The 20,672-nt window shown below is 41.7% G+C and overlaps 1 protein-coding gene across 1 annotated transcript in view; it reads right to left on the bottom strand.

Moving 5' to 3' along the window:
* nt5dc1 (5'-nucleotidase domain containing 1) overlaps positions 1–20,672 on the bottom strand; it is an 88,114-nt gene that overhangs the window by 16,180 nt on the left and 51,262 nt on the right. Inside the window, exons 8-9 of the mRNA XM_034699760.1 lie at positions 17,773–17,870; positions 6,245–6,366 (exon numbers count right to left, since the gene is read on the bottom strand). Coding sequence (XP_034555651.1) covers positions 6,245–6,366; positions 17,773–17,870 — 220 coding nt within the window. The remainder of the gene's footprint in view (positions 1–6,244; positions 6,367–17,772; positions 17,871–20,672) is intronic.

Here is a 20,672-nt window from a genome sequence, read left to right as displayed (position 1 = left end):
AAAAAATCTTATCCGCTCCTTTCTTTAAAGTCAAAGTCAAAGTCTCCTTTATCGTCAACACTGCAGTGTGTCCGGACATTGAGTTTGTGCTTTAATGTGTTTTCTTTTCTTTTCTTTTCTATTTTGTGTTTAAGTTTCTCCTCTCCCTTTTTTATTTCTATTTTATTTTATTCTATTTTTTTTGTGTAATCTTGATCTTTTTAGGGCGCCTTTTCAACATCTGGCAAGGGACTACAGATGAAAGTAGCCTTTGGCTAACTCTGGCATATTTACAAAAATGTTAATCATTATGCATGGTCCTTTTAAATGAAAAATCAATAAATAAAATCAATAAAAGTAGAGATAAGATAAAAAGGGCATGCAAAAAAAAAAAAGCTAGGCTAAAAAGTAAGCCGACTGAAATAATAAATATTATAAAATAAGATTACAAAAAGTGCAACTCTTTATGACAGTAGCGCAGTTGAACAAGCTTAAAGGGATAGTGTGGTTGTATGGGTTCTTGTCAATAGTAAGTGTTTGAACCACATGGGATCCTGGTCATTGCAGACCGTTTTTTAAGAAACCAGCAGAAGAACCAGCACAGAAGCTAACGGCCAAATCCGTGTCCGGTCCGTCTCCAATCTATCACGGCACCGGATCTGAGAGGTTTCTAGTCTAGTCAACCTGTTAACTTCCACTGGATCCGCTCCGTTGCATTTCGGCTGCATCTCTGATCTGGCAGGTCGGAGCCCTCCGGATCAGATACACAAGACCAGATCTGTTTCACTTAACTACAACAACAAACCGTCATGATGAGTGGAGCCAGGCCTGGAATCAACAGGTCAGAGGTTTTCAGAGGACCAGAAAGACAACATGGATGAGGAGAGGAGGAGGAGAATCCTTGATTCAGTGATTCACATGACTACATCTGTCCGGCGGTGCTGCTCTGGACCGTAGCGAATCTGGAGGAAGTCCTGTGTAAGCTGTCACTGGCCTTAGACAGACAGGTCTGACTTTCTTAAAATGATCTAAATGACATGGTAGAGTTAAACTGGTTTTCTATTGTGTACAGGCCATAGACTGTATAAAATATGGACATAGTATCCGTGACGTCACCCATCTGTTCCTGAGAGCTGTTTTGAAGCAAATCGATGGCAGCAGCCATATTGGTAATGCGGAACTCAACTAGGCAGAGTGTGACGTAGTGTGAGCCTCTTAGCCAATGGCTGTGTGTTCCCGACCGGGAGTCACGTCAGTCATGTCCTTATTTGGGCAAAACTCGTAATCTTAATATCTTCTGAACCGTCACGTTAGAAAAAAATTCACCCCCGTACAGTGTGTGCCATTAGAGAGATTAGCTTTGTAGGGCCAAGCCGGTTTTTGAACCAGGCTGTAAACATGTTTATTACTGCTAAAAAGATCGTCTTTTTCCCATTCATATCAATGTGGTTTCCGGTGTTTCTGCAGCCAGCCTCCAGCGGATTTTCGATGTATTGCAGTTTATAGCGCTTCCGCATTGGTTTCATCGTTTGAGACCGGAGTTTGCCGCTTGGTACAGGCTGATTGAGGAAAAAAAGGAATCAAACATCAACAAAATAAATGAAGAGTAATGTTTGTTTTTAATTTTAGCATCCCCGGCTGACTGCAACCAATGTGTTATCTCTTCAGAGGAGGGCTGCTTATAACTGGATGGTGCTGCTCTATAAATATTACTCTTTACTTCCGTTTAGACTCACCCTCCAACAGCTCCCTCAACAGCAAGACACACGAGGACTTGTAAACAATGCAAATATGATTCAACACCAAAATAAATCTGCTGCTTACAGTTTGCTGCTCAAAGTTTGCTGTAACAGAGACCCCTGAGTCTGAATAATGTAAGTCATTTAATCTGATAATACTTTGTGATTATTTTGAGGTATAAACATTGAAGGGATACAAACAGTTGTGACTCGCTCTGGTAGATTTCTTTAGCCAGCAGCAGCTCAATGCTCTGCAACATAATCTGTCTGGGAAATTGCATCCAATCAAAGGGCATCCAAAAAGTTAAAACGCACTTGTTTTTATAGCTGACGGGCTCAGATCGTTATCCTAAGAGTCTGACAGATTAACAGAAATAATCCCAACAGTGAAGAGATCGATGAAACAGCTGCTTCTGGTTTAGAAAAGGCTTCTTACTCTTTAATATGCTGGTCTATGTCTGCAGGGATCCTGTCTGTAATGCTGTCAGACACTTAAAGTAACTAAAGTGCTTTAATTATCAGGGCTGTCATATGTAATAATGTTTGTTTAATATAACATGCATCATTTATCATTCATATCCCTCCTCTTTGAGGCTCTTTAATAGATTTCTCTGTAGTTAAGGCCTTCCAGCGAGGGACAGCTCGCTCCCTCTGCCAGGCAGCTTTCAGTGAACTGTCTGATGGGACTCTCAGTAGCTGGCTCAGGTTCAGACTGCTGACGGCTCAGGTGATTCAGCACTGTCTCCAGTCTATTCAATGTGACCTTCTTTTCTTCTTCTGTTTACTCTGTAGTGTTTTATAAATTTCAAAGCTCACTGCACTCGTTCTGAAGAGACTTTGGAGTGAAGGCCTTAAATTCATTCACCAAAATAAAGCAGTGCTTTCAAACTTGAGGGGGTTTAAAGCGTAAACTTACTGAGCAGAGTTGTGACCTGATTGTTTCACGACTCAAGCAGTGACTTTTAATACTCGGCTGTATGCAACTGATCACAGATCTCACAGTTCAAGCTCTATCTTTACATTTGAAGGCACAATGAATCTCAGTGCATCTCCATGCATGTTGATAGCGGGACTGTACACTAACACTTTCAACACCTGTTTCAACAAAGACAGCTATAGTGTTAACTAAAGGTCAAATCCTACATCAAACACTACCCTCACCTCTGCTGTTAGTGAAGTGACGGTGGCGTTCGAGGATGCTCTGTCATAGCTGCGTTTGTCTCACAGACTGTATAAAATATGGACATAGTATCTGTGACGTCAGCCATCTGTTCCTGAGAGCTATTTTGAAGCCAATCGACGGCGGCAGCCATATTGGAAATACGGAACTCAAGCAGGCAGATTGTGACGTAGTGTGAGCCTCCAAGCCAAAAGCTATGTGTTCCCGACTGGGAGTCACGTCAGCCATGTCCTTATTTGGGCAAAAACTCGTAATCTTAATATCTTCTGAACCGTCACATTAGAAAAAAATCCCCCCCCCCGTACAGTGTGTGCCATTAGAGAGATTAGCTTCGTAGGGCCAAGCCGTTTTTTGAACCAGGCTGTAAACATGTTTATTAACCCTTATATTATGTTAAGGGTCAATTTGACCCGTTTCAGTTTTTGTGTTGACCAAAGTACTGGTTATCCTTTCTTTTTCTTCATGAAATTTTGTGACTTTTCCTCCTCTAGGGTCATGAACTGGTGTGTAAAATCTGGACACTTTGATGTGTAGTGGAATGTCTGTGCAGAGTTTGTATACAAAGATGATGTTAAGGGTCATTTTGACCCAGACGCTTTAATGTGGGTAATTAGCTGTTCCGATCAAATATACATGTCTCTTTGATGTACTTTTTTTTGAGTGCCTTTGAATAGCTATTTAAACCCAGAGACCCAGGTGTGTGTAGAGGACGAACTTTCTCTCCCTTGTCCTTTTCACTGTTCTGTCTTCACTGTTGTCATCTCTTTGACAAACACACCAAAAATGAGCTCCAGAAGGATTACAGCTGAAGAAGCTTTATCACAGATTTTGAACTGGGATAGTGATACAGAGGAAGAGATTTCAGAGACAGAGGATCTTTCAGAGACTGAGGACAATGTTATTGATGATCCAGATTGTCAATTTTCCTACGATGAGGAGGATTCAGAGGACGAGTCTGCCGTTGTCTCTCCATCAGATGAAAACCAAGGAATGCAGCAATCATCATAATCAAAATTTGTTTTCACAGAGAAAGCAACAGTTGTTTCATACCCAAAGAGAAACAAGAATGTTCTTGTAATGAGCACAATGCACAAAGATACATCTCTGAGCACAAGAGAAGACATGAAGCCACTAAAAAAACATTAACTAAATAGTTCTTTAGTATAGTGTTGGAATTAAAAATGTATTGTATGTCTCTTTTCTAAATGTTTATATAATATAAATTAGAGTTGTTATTGTTTTTTTGTTTTTTTTAAGTTATGTTTTTGGCCTTTTTGCCTTTATTAGATAGTACAGCTGAAGAGAGACAGGAAATGTGGGGAGTAGAGAGTGGGGGAAGACATGCAGGAAATGGTCGACTGGCCGGGAATCGAACCGGCGACCCCTGCGACGAGGACTGCAGCCTCTGTACATGGGGTGCTTAGACCGCTAGGCCACCAGCAACCTCAGAGTTGTTATTGGTTTAACCTGTTTTTTTACTTTTTGGAGTGGATTTTCACAGTACGGGTCAAAATGACCCATTTTGAATACATAATGAATATAATTTTTTTTCAACATAATACAAGGGTTAATGCTGCAAAGATTGTCTTTTTCCCATTCATGTCTATGTGGTTTCTGGTGTTTCTTCAGCCAGCCTCAAGCAGATTCTCGATGTATTGCAGTTTATAACACTTCCACGTGGGCTTCATCGTTTGAGATCGGAGGTTGCCACTTGGTTTGTCTGCATGGAGTGATGTTTTGCTCCCGACCAGCATCTCAGAGGAGGAGCGGACCAACACGGTGCAATGTTCATAGCAGTGAATATTGAACAAGCGGAAACCTCCAGTCTTAGCAGAAGTGCTAAAAACTGCAGTTCATCAAGCATTCACTTGAGGCTGGCTGAAGAAACACTGATAACCACATACACACCAATTCAAAAGAGAAGATCTTTGCAGCAGAAATAAACATGTTTACAGCCTGGTTCATGAAACGGCTTGGGTCTGTGTAGCTCATTTATCAACTCTTTCAGCACACACTGTACGGGGGGTGAATTTTTTATAACTTGTTATTTTTGAAGATAGCAAACTTACGAGTTTTGCCATTAAGGATATGGCTGACTTGATTGACAGGCGGTCACCATGTAGCTGTTAGCGAAAAGGCTGAAATACCGCCTCTTTACCTCACAGTAGCTTGACAGTAGTTAGGTTGTGTTCAGCATTTCCAATATGGCTCCCACTGACAATAGTCTTCAAAACAGCACTTCAGAAACAGATGGGTGATGTCACGGATACTTCGTCCATTAATTACACAGTCTATGATATTGAAGCTGTCTGTCTTATTACGTCTACATGTCATTGGGAAATCGTCTTAATGCTTACTGTGCAGGCATCAAGATGCTACCTCCGGTGTTTTCAGAAGATTTGTAGCAAACACACATATGTACACAATGTGCATACTTAAACACATGGTTCCTATTGAACTGTTTTTTGTCTCTGTTTAGGCTGCTCTCCATCTTTGTTGAAGTCCTACACTTTATTGCATACATTGATCTTGTTGAATGTTTTTAATGATTGTCGTAGCATCTTATATTCATGTGAGGCCTAACTAGGGACAGAGGCAGCAAATAAGCCATGGCTACACAACCCTCGTCGGGCAGGGGCTGACACAGACGGACAGTGTCTTTCTCACACTTGGACGATTGAAAATCAAGGCTAGTGCTTCAGGAGGCAGTAAAAGCTGGTCACTAGTTAATGCACACTGGGATGATAAATTCCCCATTGACCACCAGATCACCCGAACATAAGGGGGTTAATAATCGCCGGATGGTTCCCTGTGATTATGAAATTGTGTTTTTCCTTGAATTGTCCATCCCTTCTTTTGATTTGGTTTAAAAAGGATTAAAAGGACATATCATCATGACTTAAGACAGACTTTTTCCACTCTGTAAGACAAATGAAGGCTAATAAGAAAGTCCAACGCCACCTCGGCAGGGACACTGAAAGTAAAAGCTGCACAGGACCAAAGAAAAACTACGTCCTGCTTCTATCAAGCTCAGTTCTGCACCACACCAGAGAGGTAAAGGAGGGGGTATTTGTTGAGTGCAGACATGAGAATGGGCTTCATTGTATGCACACTAAGAAGTATGAGGGGAGCTGGCAGCACTGCATGCTGGCACACAGCAGGTCTGTCCACTTTCATGCCAAGGGCCACGTTCCTCTGCTCCATCACAGCAGTGTGAATCTCCCTGAGCTGATTTATCGTGAAGCCTTCATCTCTTTCAGCCTCTGCCAAGAACCAGACTTGGAGTAAACCTCAAAGCGAGCCTGCTGTCTGTCTGTTCGCTGCAGTATAAAGACGGCCGGCATACCTTTGGCTCTGGTTTCCCCGTCATGGTCTTCAGCAGCTCGAGGAGGTGCGGCCAGTTTCCCTGCGAGTACCAGCCGGGTTTGTCCAGCGCCGGCAGCCCCTCGCTCTCCTCCACGTCGTTCACTGAGGGAGAGAGAATCAGACACCACAGTTTGACCAAACATCCAGCTGCTACATGACCGCACAGAGACGAGTCCTCCAGGACCGAAACCATGTGAGCTAAACCTCACCACGGAGCTCACCAGCCGATCCACAGGGAGACACAAGAGGAGAGGAACACTGTGAATTATACAGACTGTGGGACCTTTCTATACAGCCCCAACCTGCAAGTCAGGGACAACATATACTTTCAATCAAAAAATGTTAACTGTTCCTTGAATACCTTTTGCTTCCTCTTCTTTTGTGTTATTCATAACCCGACCTCTTCAAAGCTCTGCTCGTTATTTAGTCATAAAATCACAGTTTTTAGCTCTTTCTTCAGCCTGCGGCATGAGGCCACACATGTCTAATCATATGTCTGAAGGGATCACAAGATTTGTTTTTTGTTTTCTTTATGAAACTTTGGTCACTTCAAATGTTTCAAACTTCACATTTTAATTGATTGTATCTCTGGCTTGAACACAAGTGACATTGTTACCTGATTTTACCTGAATAAAGATTGTTTGTTATTGTTCTTTTAAATAAAATCTTCAAACAGGCCTGGATACTCTCTCTAAACGTCAGGATGAACTCTTTATAGCACAACACTGTGAAATATCTTATTCCGTGATGAGAGGGCAGCTTCATGTGAGGACTGAAAATAAGTGAGCCGTTAAAATGAGGAACAGAAAGTTAAACATCCTGTATATTATATAAAGTATACCGCAGAACATCACGACTCCTAAGGTTTCTTCTACACACTCAAACAGGAAACACAATGAATACTTTTTCAGCAGCAAATTTCATCCTCCAAGAAAACAAAACAAGAATTTCTGAAAGGGGATTATTTTAGGAATTTTTGGATCTGACTGCATCACATCTTTATTTCTTATTCATTACAATTACGGTGCTGTAGCTCCAGCTGATGACGACTACCAGATGTAAACTGGATGGATGGATGGACAGACGGACAGACAGACAGACAGACAGACAGACAGACAGACAGACAGACAGACAGACAGACAGACAGACAGACAGCTTACAACACAGGACAGGGGATAATGTGCTCACACAGTCAAAAAAATAAATACAAAAATAAAATAATAATAATAGTTATAATGATAATATAATATAAAATAAAATAAAATAAAGTAAAATAAAATGAAGAAAATATAAGAGATACATACACTATGTACACTTCTACACTTCTATATTATGAATTGATAGTAAGTTATGTTATTGCACGGATAAAATTGCACCAGATTTTTAATATGAGAAGTTTAGAGTCAGTTTGTGGCTGTGAATCAAAGATAATGACCCGGGAAGACAGAACATAGTGCAGGGTCTCAAAGTAGCTTCCATGTAGTGAAATGAAAGATGACTAGAGGTAAACTATCACAGATGACAGATGGCATCTTGCAATTTGGTGTGATTTGATTAAAAAATGGAGATAAGGTTGTATAAAGAGTGTGTCTGTTAAACTCGACCAGGGCGATGCGTAACAAACAGTCATGTGGACGTTATTGTGCACGGAGAACTGAAGGCTGGTGGTGCTAGCTCTGCTAACCTTAGCCACACTCTGCAAACCCGTTGACATTAACCTGCAGACTCTGCCATCCCGTGTCTAGCCGAGTTAAATAAAGTGCTCAACTCTGACCTTGTTCTCTGAGTTTTTTCTCATCTTTGAGCTCGTTGGCTAGTCGAAATTTTAATTTAACGAGCAAATTAGTCGGTTTGGAACAACCCTCATTACAATGTTGTCCTATGTTATACTTTATGCATCTCTGTATATAATTCACACATTTATACATTTCTAACTTCCTTTAATGTTTATATATACCTGCATCTCAAAGTTCTCCTGGTGAAATCACACTTTTTGAGATGCAGTCTGTTGATTCATGTGAAAACAGGTCCCAGTTTAAAGATCCAGGGATTGATTTAACTAGTGCAGTTAAAAAGTCTACCGTCTGTGCAAACAAAAGGTCTGTAGTGTGTTTGCATGTCTGTAGGTTGCATAAGTGCTGCACCCTTTTCAGAGATGGTAGAAGGTGAGTGGCAGATTTATTGCAACATCTGTGGTTTACTGTTGAAAAACTTGTGTCACTAGTGTGATGATACTATCATTCATGAGAAGCATGCCAACGGAGAAACTGTGCTGCGCTCAAGGCCCTGACATTAAAAATAAAAACGCTGGAGATGTTAGAGTTGATAGAGTCATTTTTCACTGACCGGACAACGCACTCAGTATGAATAATGAGCGCTCTAACCCAGAGTTATACAGTCAGAATTGTGTTCATTTATAGCCGTGCAGAACTATGACTCTATATGGCCTTCTGAAACTCTCAAACTTCAACAGAGAGGGTTCAGCTGTGGTCTCTAAAGAGCTCTGTGGAAAAGGGGATTTATAACCCTTAGTAAACTGTCAGGCTTTTATTAGGGATATTTTAAAGCAGAGGACACAGCGTCCATTTCGATCAGATTTTGATTCATCAGTCCACTTGACAGTTTTCAACTTCCCCTCAGTCCATCTTAAACTGGCTCAGGTCCAGAGAAGTCTCTGGTGATCATGATTATATGGTTTCCTCTTTGCATGTTTCAGTTTGAACCATGCAGTGATGAGCTGTGTTCACAAACTATGGTTTTTGGATGTGATTTTGAGCCCATGCAGTGATTTCCACTACAGAGTCACGTCTGTTTTTAATGCAATGCTGCCTGAGGCCCCGGATATCAGGTCCATCCAGTCTTGGTTTTGGTCCTCCTCCCTTCTGTACAGAGATGTCTCCAGATCCTCTGAATCTTGTAATGATATGATGTACTGTAGATGATAAAATCCACTAGTAAGTTTCATTATCGTCATTACAGCGGAAGCTGTTTGCAGACTATGGTTATGAATTTGCTCAACCACCACCTGCAAAACTTGAGCAATTCTGTGTTTGGCATCCTGTGTGGGTTGATCTAAATTCAAATTCCTTTTATAAATTTGTTTTGTTGGTGGTGGTTGCTCCTAGAAACACAAGAGACAGCGGTGGATGTATTGCTTGACCATTTGTTTACTCATTATTTTGGGTCTTTTATTACTTTATTCAAATAACAGGACAGCAGATAGAGAAGGAAGGAGGAGCGAGGGGGAAATGAGAAACTGCAAAGGACTGAGAGTCAGAGTCAGTTTGGGCTGCTTTGAGGACTACAGTCTCTGTACCTCTAAATTAAAATGCTGAGCTAAATCAGCTCCACTGCACATCATTTGAGAGTCATATTCTGTCTTCCTTGGCTATTAATAAGTTTATCGATATTGTTAACGTTATGTGTTTTTCGGTCACTTAATCTTGTAAAAAGGCAGAGTTGAGGTTTTCAGCATTATGATGGTCAGAACTGCACCAGATGCTCCTGCATACATTTGGAGCATGATTGCTTTAACCTTTACAGCTCTGCAGCATGGTCCACCTTCAGTAATATTTTTGCTTAATGTGATGCTATATAAAATTTGGTGTATAGGACACATTTTTAATTCAATTTTTGTCTTTAAAAAAGTGAGCTTCAGCCTATACACCAGTGTGAAAAATATACCAGTAAAGTATACATGGGTAGCTGGCAGGGTGTGGATAAAAGATGGTACTAGGAAGAGCTACACGCCTGCATAGAAACATCACATTGCTCAATGCAAGGAATGGAGTCCCTCAAGAACGGACTGTGACGGATATACCCATACAACTTATATTCTGAGTCCCTTAAAATCTTTACAACTCAGCTATAGCGTCTTGGAAGTTACTATAAAAGGTTACTGCTCTGCTCCAAACTGCACAGATGAATTGTTCAAACCAAGCCAGAAACCTTGGTGTAATCATAGACTCAGACCTTAATTTCAGCAGCCACATTAAGACAATTACAAAGTCCGCCTACTATCACCTTAAGAATATATCAAGGATTAAAGGACTCATGTCTCAGCAGGATGCAGAAAAACTCATCCATGCATTTATCTTTAGCAGACTAGACTACTGTAACAGGGTCTTTACAGGACTCCCTAAAAAGTCCATCAGACGGCTGAAGCTCATACAGAATGCTGCTGCTCGAGTCCTAACAAGGACCAAAAAAGTAGACCACACCACTCCAGTTCTTAGATCCCTACACTGGCTTCCTGTCAGTCAGAGAATAGACTTTAAAATCCTGCTGATGGTTTATAAATCACTGAATGGTTTAGGCCCAAAATACATTGCTGATCTGCTACTACTTTATGAACCACCTCGACCTCTGAGGTCATCAGGTACTGGTCTGCTTTCAGTCCCTAGAGTCAGAACGAAACATGGTGACGCAGCGTTTAGTCATTATGCACCACATATCTGGAACACACTCCCTGAAAGCTGTAGGTCTGCTCCAACTCTCACCTCTTTTAAATCAAAGATTAAGACTTTTTTATTTGCCATTGCCTTCCTAACTTAGCTCATCTTAACCCACTTTAAATTAAAATTTTAATTTTAATGTAATTTTTAATATATTTTTAATTTTCCTTTTCTGTTCTGTTTTCTTTTATGCCTGTCTGAATGTCTCCAATGGTTTTAATGTTTTAATGTAAAGCACATTGAGTTGCCCTCGTGTATGAAATGCGCTATACAAATAAAGCTGCCTTGCCTTGCCTTGCCTTGCCTTGCCTTGCCTTGCCTTGCCTTGCCTTGCCTTGCCTTGCCTTGCCTTGCCTTGCCTTGCCTTGCCTTGCCTTGCCTTGCCTTGCCTTGCCTTGCCTTGCCTTGCCTTGCCTTGCCTTGCCTTGCCTATACCAAAGAAACTCACTTAAATGTACTTGTTTAGTTTCTTGAAATAAGATATTACTTTGAAAATGTCTCAAAAAAGACACTTCAGTAAATTTTACTTTATGCATTTGCAGGTATTTACTTACTACAAGTAACTCCTTATTGTCCTTATTTTTTGCTCGTAATATCTTGAAACAAGATGTCTCTCTAACCTTTTCAGGTCAATGTGGTTTACATGACGTCTAACAAGATATTTTACACTTAAAATACAACAAATAAACTTGCAAAGGTTTGAGTTTTTGCAGCATGAATGAAGAACCTGGTGATAAAAAAGGACACCTTGACTCTCTTCTGAGAAAAAAAGCAGAAGGATGAAGCTCTTTTGGTTTCATTTCAAATGAATATAACAGGAACAAGCAAATAAGTCTACACCGCAGTGATGGAGATGTACTTCTCATCTAAACCCTTCACTTCACTGTCGTCCTCTTTATTAGTACTGTGCTATATTTAAGTGAGCGAGGACTCTTTAGGACAGAGTATTTAATTTAAGGTGATATCAGTTGATTCAAAGTTTGACAAATTGAGTAGCTTTACTCTGCCAGTAAGCAACTTAAAGTCTTACGTAGTCTAAAAACTCTGAATGAAACAGGAAACACAGTCAGCTAGCCTTGTAGCATCTTAAATTAAACTGAGCTCAGCCTTTTAAATGCAGTGTGCCTCCCCTGACTGTTATCGAGGAATTATTGGAGGGTATTCTTTGAGGAGGTAACTGCTTCTCTGGACAGGCCGGGCTCTTTACGTTGACTGAGTGATGTTTAAGAGCTGCAGCAGAGCGTTAAAAGAAGATCCTCACTCTCACTGACAAAACGAACAGAGCAGGACACCGCAGGTTCAAACTGAGGTTAAATATGCTATAAATATTGTGACAGAGGAGAGTGAAAGAGCAGGGAGGAGAAAGCACACATGTGGGACTGTACACACACGCACACACACACACATGCACACGCGCACACACACACACACACACACACACACACACACACACACACACACACACACACACACACACACACACACACACACATTAGTGGTAACAGCTGTGAGGACACTGGACTATGAGAGAAAGGAGGAATGAGTGGCATGTGGTCTGTATTTGAGAGAGGTGCTCAGCTTTGATGAGCAGGGAGCTTTTGGCACTAAAATAAAGGTGATGATGATGAACCACAGACCTCTTCCAGGCTCGAGTTATGTGGTGATTTATTTCACACCTTTAGCTGACAAAATATTTTGTGATAACAGCTCATTTCATCTCTCAGTCCTCAAAGTATGCGCATCAGTCTCTCCTGGAAGATGTTGCAACTCAGAGAATTCAAGCAAATTCAACCAATCTGACTACACCTTATTCGATGATCACATTATGACTCCTCTACATCTTTCATGTTGTACAAACATCGGAGGGAAGCATTTGCTTTGTCTTAAATATCTTTAGAACATGTTCAAGATGTCCTTCTTTGCTCCTGTGACAGCTTTATTAATCTAAAGAAGCTCAGGTGTGATGGTTTGTGTTTCATGAGCTGCCTGATCCAGCCTCAAACCTCAAACAGGGTCTGTAGTAAACTATACAGCAAATCCATCATAATAAATACAATACTCCATGTCTTCTTGTAATTATTTAACTTTTAGCTTTCAAATGATCCATTGGCCTCACAAACGCTGTGTTTAAATTTTTCATCCAACCAGAGACAATTACTAATTTTTCTCTTTTAATTTTGACAATTGTGGTCTAAGGCTAAAAAAAATGCAAAAGTACATATCTCAAAATATCAGAATAGTTCACTTTAAATTGAAGTAAATCACTATTCAAACAGTATAAACACTGTTGATCTCTTACGGCCAAATTCCACCAAATCGATGTTCGGTCATCTCTGATCCGTCACGGCACCGGATCTAATAGGTTTCTATTCTAGTTAATGTGTTAACTCCCACTGGATCCTCTCTGTTGCTTTGCTGATCTGGCAGGTCGGAGCCCTCTAGATCAGATACACAAGACTTCCATTTTTGCCGGATGCCGGAGCACGATGCATCAATCTCAGAGTAGATGGAGCGGGACAGGAAGTCAGGCACCAAAACAAAATGAACACATCCGGTTAATTTTCAGAATAAGACACTCTGTGTTATCACCAGATCGTATTTCAATTAACTACAACAACAAACCGTCATGATGAGTGGAGCCAGGCCTGGAGTCAACAGGTCAGAGGTTTTCAGAGGACCAGAAAGACAACATGGATGAGGAGAGGAGTCGGATAATCGTTAAATCAGTAATTACCGTAGGAGGGTGTTGACGGACGTGAGAATACAGAGCTAGACCGCAGCAGATCAGACATGGACCGGATATAGATCTGGTGGAAGTCCGATGTTAGTCTTGTTCAGAACATGCAACCACAATCATGGAGAAGACTGCTGACTTGACAGTTGTTCAGAAGATGATCATGAACACCCTCCACAAGGAGGGTTAGCTACAGAGGGGCTTTGCTGAAAAGGCTTGCTGTTCACTGAGTGTTGTATCAAAGCATATCAATGGAAAGTTGACTGTAAGAGGAAAAGGTGACATCAGAGGGCAGCCTTGAGAGGATAGTGAAGAAAAGTTGATTCAAGAACTTTGGAGAGCTTCACGAGGAGTGGACTGAGGCTGGACTCAGAGCATCAAGAGTCACCGCGCACAGACGTCTTCAGGAAAGAGACTACACCTGTCACATTCCTGATGTCAAGACTCTCCTGAACCAGAGACAACGTCAGAAGAGTCCTACCTGAGCTCATTAGACAAAGAACTGGACTGTTGCTCGGTGGTCCAAAGTCCTCTTTTGTAAATTGAGGTCCTAGAGTCTGGAAGAAGAGTGGAGAGGCTCAGAGTCCTAGGTGTTCCAAGTCCAGTGTGAAGTTTCTGCAGTCTGTGATGGTCATCTGATGACAAGCTTTATGGAGATGCTGATTTTATTCTCCAGCAGGACTCATCACCTGCCCACAGCACCAAAACTACCACCAGATGGTTCACTCACCATGATGTTACTGACTTGTTCCATGCTTCATCTGACAAAGAATTAAACTTCTACAGCTGTTAAATGAAGATTTTATAACTTTTTTTTCTTTAAAAATATATTTTTTAGTTTTAACAGCTTTCTTTGTTTTTATTATAAATATCTTCCAGATAAAGATGAACTAAACATCCAAGAAGAGGCAGCTCTCCTTTGATTTTAAGTGCTTTTTAAACGCTGTTTAGTGCTTTTCATCGCTCTAAAATCACAAATCACCAGTTTGGTAAGACTTGTGTCAAAGCCCTCAGAATAAACTTTATTATCCCATAAATAAAGAAGAGTATTTTAAGAATGCAGAATAACAAGAGATGTTTTTCCAACTACAACGGGAGTGTCCAGTCTGTGTGGAGGCCAGAGGAAGAGCAGATGCTGATGTGTTTTCTGCCAACGTGGCAAAACTCAGGAAGAGCGAGGCAGAGAGAGAAGAGAATATTTCAGTGAGTGGATCATCCCGTCTTCACACATAATACATCCCCAGTGTTATTGCTGGCAGGGAGACCATCCAGATGAGGGGAGCATTCCTGCAGACTATAGCCCTGCCAGCACCCACCTTCAATACGAGCACCCAGGACCAGAGGCTGGGGATAAGGTGAGCGGGAAGACGGACCAGGAAGGTAACCTGAGTCATGTTGAGCGGCTGACGACGAGGATCTGAGCCAATGAAATGTTGGCAGCTGATTTTTATCTCAGTAATAAAACTAACAGCTGTTTGAGCTGGAGAGACGCCCCTTTGTAAAAAATACTCCAAAAATACTCCAAGGGATGAACGACAATGGTAAAAAATAACTACTCTGTTAAAGAATCAGCTCACCAAATCACTAAAACTTGCTCCAGTAGATGTGCCTGATCTAAATACAGCTCTAAAAGTGCATCAATCAACAAACATCCCAAACTTATTTTCTTTGCTTTGCTTTTCTTTAATGTCGTTTTTGGGCCTTTATGCTTCAAATGAAAGGAGAGGATAGTGTGTGGAGTCTACAATGTGGAGATGAAGGTGGTGACAGAGGACTGGGGGTTAGGGTGAGTTAAAGCCGGGCCACCACTTTGAGGACTGTAGCCTTATTTACTTAATTTGTTCTAATTTATTGGTTCTGGAAGTTGGCAGTTTTGACCTTTATAAAAAGGAGAGATTTGGAGGGACAGGAAGTGTAGGGATTAAAGAGGGGGGGGGTGGTTGGCATGAAGCAAAGGGTTGTGCCCAGGATTCAGTTACTGGTGTTACAAAGACTCTAGCCTCACTTAAACAACTAGGTGAACTGGCGCCCCAGACATCCCCTTAACATTTGTGCATGGGGAATGCACTTCAGTGTTTGGCTGGGTTTGATGTTTCTTAAGTTAAGACTCTGTTTTCAAAACAGTGCCAGCTTTTACATTGCTCTCTTTAAAGCCTCCAGACAACACTAAAAACCACTGTTACCTTACCTGGGAGAACACAAGAGGTGTTGATGTACTGCTTTCACAAGCGATCGGTTTTCAAACTGACCCTCTTTGATGAAAGACCTCTTAGGAAAAGTTTATTGACTGATTTCAGAGGGTCTCCAACACGGTGTTCTTTAAAGTCAAACTAAAGATCATTGTAAGTAATTCATAACAAAACAAAACACACTGTAGGGCTGTTTGTCTGCACGTTTGGCCGGACTGTGAACCACTTTGTGACTGGTGTCTGAGAATTAAAAAAACCTGTCAGAAAAAAGCTTTCTTTCCTGTGTTTTTAAGCAATTTGTATTATTTCATACTTTAGTAGAAAGTCGGACACAGACTTGCTTTGAACTTCACATCTTCACATCCACCCGTTTGGCGCATTGGCTGTGCACGCCTTCTAAAGTAGATCTGACAGGGATGTAAGATGCAGTATGCAAATGAACAGTAGAGGCAGAGGGGATGTGACGGTCCACAATTATCCATAAACGTGTCTGTCTTTGCCTCTGCACACTGCAAATAAACATGTGGGTCAAAGCAGCTGGTGAGAGAGAAGTTCAGCTTTGGAAGTTGATGTGGTAACATCCAAAACTGACAGCAAAAGTCTGGCATCATCTGTGTCATGAGTTGCTTTTGTCAAGATTCTTATTTAGTTCCCTCTGTGTTAATTGTGTTCTTTTTTCCCTGCGTTTCATGCCTTGTGATCTTTATTCCTTGTGTATGTTTTTTTTCTTTTATTTCTCAGTTCGGTCTCCTTTGTTTCCTGTTTTATTTTGTAGTTTTTGACGCCTGTGCATCTGGTTTAGTTTGACTTCCTGTCCTCATGTTTCCCTCCATTTTGATTGTATCCACCTCCGTCTCATGTGTCTACTGTGTTTCCCCCCTTCTGTGTCAGTTCATTGTTATGCCTAGCCATAGACTATATAAATAATGGACGTAGTATCCGTGACATCACCCATCTGTTTCTTTAGCGCTGTTCTGAGGCCAATCGTCGGCAGCAGCCATATTGGAAATGCTGAACTCAACCAAACTTCTGTGGAGCCAGTGTGAGGTAAAGAGGCGGGCTTTGAGCCAGCTACAGTGTTCCAGCCTGTCAATCAAGTCAGCTGTGCCTCTCGTAATGGAAAACTCGTAATCTTAATGTATTTGAAATTGCTGCATTATGAAAAAATTCACCCTCCGTAGAGTGTGCGACACTCGATGAACTGCAGTTTTTAACACTTCTGAATGGGCTTCAATTCTCGCGGCCGGAGGTTGCAGCTTGGCCTAACCCGAGTGTTACCTTGTCTTCCTGTGCTCTCATGTTTCCAGTGGATTTGCTTGAGGAAGTTTGATTTTTATCCCCTGTTGTTTTTTTTGTTAATTAAACTTTTATGTTTAGCCTGCACTTTGGATCTTCGTCTTTTTGTTTTCTGCACACCTTGACACTTTGAGCATGGAGGAAAACGAGTGAGGGTCAGGCGGTTCTGTCCACCATTCTTCAGTCTTGTTTAAATCCCATAAATCTGCAGATTTCAACAACATATGATTCGCATTTGGTATTTCATTGTAATGGATTAATTGTTAAAGTCATTTATCTGCATTAATCCTGTTGTTTTAGCTCTTCAGATGTAAAGATGTTGTTTTTTTCCTATCTTTAATACCTTTATTAGCTGAATATCTTTGGGTTTAAAGCCCAATTTAGTGTGTCAGTGCCACACACTGCACATATACATATGTTCCCGTTCTAGTCAATGCTCACATTCACACATGCCACTCCACTAAAGATGTACCGAGTCTATTTTAAACAGAGCCCGCGCCTAGGTCACGTCAAGCTGAACAGAGAATATGACCTGGACAGGAAGTCTGGCACCAGAATGGTATGTAACATCCGCTTATTTTCAAAATTAAACACCATATACAAACTCCCAACCGTTTATCAGATCATATAGATAAGAAATACATACACTCCTTTTATAAATTAGGTGTTTGAGTATGTCCTGGGGAAATAAGTGATGTAAAAATACAGTATCTGCTGAGACTCTGGGACCTTGAGATATTTGTTTTTACTTTGAGCCAACATTAAAAAGACTGAATTATGAGTGAAATGACGGATATGGTACAGTGGAGCGTGGGAGCAGCAGTCCAGTACTCACCAAGAGTCCTGAAGGGCCTCTGCTGGGGCACCAGAGAGAAGAAACCAGGCTTCAGGGCATTTGTGATGATGACATCAAATAGCTCCTCGAAATCCTTCCTGTAAGGAGCGAAGAAACAACATTAACCTCTGAGATCGACGCACGTCCTCTGTGTAAAGGACAATGTCTGGACGCCATCCAAACACTCTTACACGAGCACAAACAGTTCAGAGGAACTAAACAGAGTGTACCGGTGATGAAAACACAGGGCTGTAAACAGAGCAGTCCAGGGAATACTTGGACCAATAAAGTAAACACTTACAGAGCTGACGATCGATAGTGAGCATGTTCAGAGCTGTGTCTCCAGAGAGAGTGTGTCCATATACTGAGAGTAACAAACAACACGACAAACTTCCTCTAGGAACATATGAACACTTGAATCTATCAAACTGACAGATGAGTGTTTGTGTGCAGACTGCATGGGAAGCTGTCATCACATACTTTTATCATATCATGATACGGTTTGAGGAGGAATAGAGACTGATTTAATGATTCATCCATGGTCAGATGCTCCTGTAAGGTGTGTTGGATTTCCTGCTAATCCTCTGATTATTTTTGTACTTAAAGGGGATTTTGCTTTTATCCACGCTGGGCCTGTAACACTGTTGTTGTTTTTCAGACAATTCTTGAAGCTTTTAGCAGCAGATCTCATTTAATTCCACTTTATTGAGGAGGTGGAATGAATATCCAAGAGCTATCTTCAAAACCTGGACACACCTTTGTGCCAGCAAGACAGCTTTAGAGAGGTAACACTCACATTTGTAAACAAAACCTTAATTTGTCTACACGTTTTGGGGTCTTAACCACTGGACACGTTTCAGCAGATTACTCTGACTGCTCTGATCAAATTACCTCCTCTAAAAGTCCTCATGTCTTCTGCTAACATCAGAGTTCCCACTCTTTTCCAGAGATCATTTTCCAGGACATTTCCAGGACATTTTCATTGATGATCAAGCTGGTATGACAGTCTAAATTTAGTTCCTAATTTAGTTCCTAAATAGTCTAATATGTTCCTCTCAGTGGAAGTCTACATTGAAAGACATGTAGTCTAGGAGTCTAGGAGTTTCTGTGCAGCTGTGTCGCTCTTTTTGTTCCGTTTGTTTTCACTATCGGGACTTTGCACTCCTACTAGCTAGAGCAGGGGTTCTAGCTAGTAGAACCCCTGCTCTAGCTAGTAGGAGTGCAAACTAGAGCAGGGGTTCTCAAACTTTTTGGAGCCAGGGACCCCTTACAGGTGAGAAAATTGTCCAAGGACCCCCTCATAATTGTAACACAGGTTAAGCACATTAGTGATGTGTCATGATTAAAAGCTGCGGCTCTGAGAGCCGATGCTTTATAGTGAATCAGAAGACCCGGCTCGCATCGAGAGAGAGAGTCGGCTCCCAGATTTTTCCTTTCGTTTTTTTCTCACAGTGCTCAACCCCAGCTCTGCTCACAGCAGAACTTTGTGTTGATTGGTCAGCTTGGCAGCCATGCAGCCAAATCACATGTGAGGAGATAGGATACAGGTGATGGAGGGGAGGCTGTGTATCCTGGCTTCATCTGTTCCTTCAGAGAGAGTCTTCTTGAAGACCGGTCAAATACTCACTGAGAGGAGAAATCAGATCAGCCCATCCAAGCTGAGGCATCTGATTTTTCTCAATGCCAACCTGAGGACATTAATAATGTTATGAAATAATTACTTGAGTTTGGTTCTGGTTCTGTTTGCTTGAGTTCGGTTCTGGTTCGGTTCTGGTTCAGTTCTGGTTCGGTTCTGGTTTGGTTCTTGTACGGTTCTGGCACGGTTCTGGTTCGGTTCGGTTCTTGTTCAGTTCTGGTTAAGTTCTGGTTAAGTTCTGGTTAAGTTCTGGTTCGGTTCTGGTTCGGTTCTTGTACGGTTCTGGCACGGATCTGGTTCGGTTCTTGTACGGTTCTGGTTCGGTTCTGGTTCAGTTCTGGTTCGGTTCTGGTTCGGTTCTTGTGCGGTTCTGGTTCGGTTCTGGTTCGGTTCTGGTTCGGTTCTGGTTCGTTCTGGTTCGGTTCTGGCTGAGTTTGGTTCGGTTCTGGTTTGGTTCTGGCACGGTTCTGGTTCGGTTCGCTTCGGTTCTGGTTCAGTTCTGGTACGTTCTGGCTCAGGTCTGGTTCGGTTCTGGTTGTGTTTGCTTAAGTTTGGTTCTGGTTCTGTTTGCATGAGTTTGGTTCTGGTTCTGTTTACTTAAGTTCAGTTCTGGTTCTAACCCTAACCCTAACCCTAACCCTAATCCGAACCCTAACCCTAACCCCAACCCTAATCCGAAACCTAACCCTAACCCTAACCGTAACCTTAACCCTAACCCTAATCCTAACCCTAACCCTAATCTGAACCCTAACCCTAACCCTAATCTGAACCCTAACCCTAACCCTAACCCTAATCTGAACCCTAACCCTAACCCTAATCCGAACCCTAACCCTAACCCCAACCCTAATCCGAAACCTAACCCTAACCCCAACCCTAATCCGAACCCTAACCCTAACCCTAACCCTAACCCTAACCGTAACCCTAACCCTAACCCTAATCCTAACCCTAACCTGAACCCTAACCCTAACCCTAATCTGAACCCTAACCCTAACCCTAACCCTAATCTGAACCCTAACCCTAATCCTAACCCTAACCCTAATCTGAACCCTAACCCTAATCCCAACCCTAACCCTAACCCCAACCCTAATCTGAATCCTAACCCTAATCCTAACCCTAACCCTAACCCTAATCTGAACCCTAACCCTAACCCTAACCCCAACCCTAATCTGAACCCTAACCCTAATCCTAACCCTAACCCTAATCTGAACCCTAACCCTAACCCTAATCACAACCCTAACCCTAATCTGAACCCTAACCCTATCCC

This window comes from Notolabrus celidotus, chromosome 13, assembly GCF_009762535.1.
Source record: "Notolabrus celidotus isolate fNotCel1 chromosome 13, fNotCel1.pri, whole genome shotgun sequence".
NCBI classification, from domain to species: domain Eukaryota; kingdom Metazoa; phylum Chordata; class Actinopteri; order Labriformes; family Labridae; genus Notolabrus; species Notolabrus celidotus.
The sequence above is the reverse complement of the archived record's forward strand: the minus strand, read 5'-3'. Positions and strand labels throughout refer to the sequence as shown.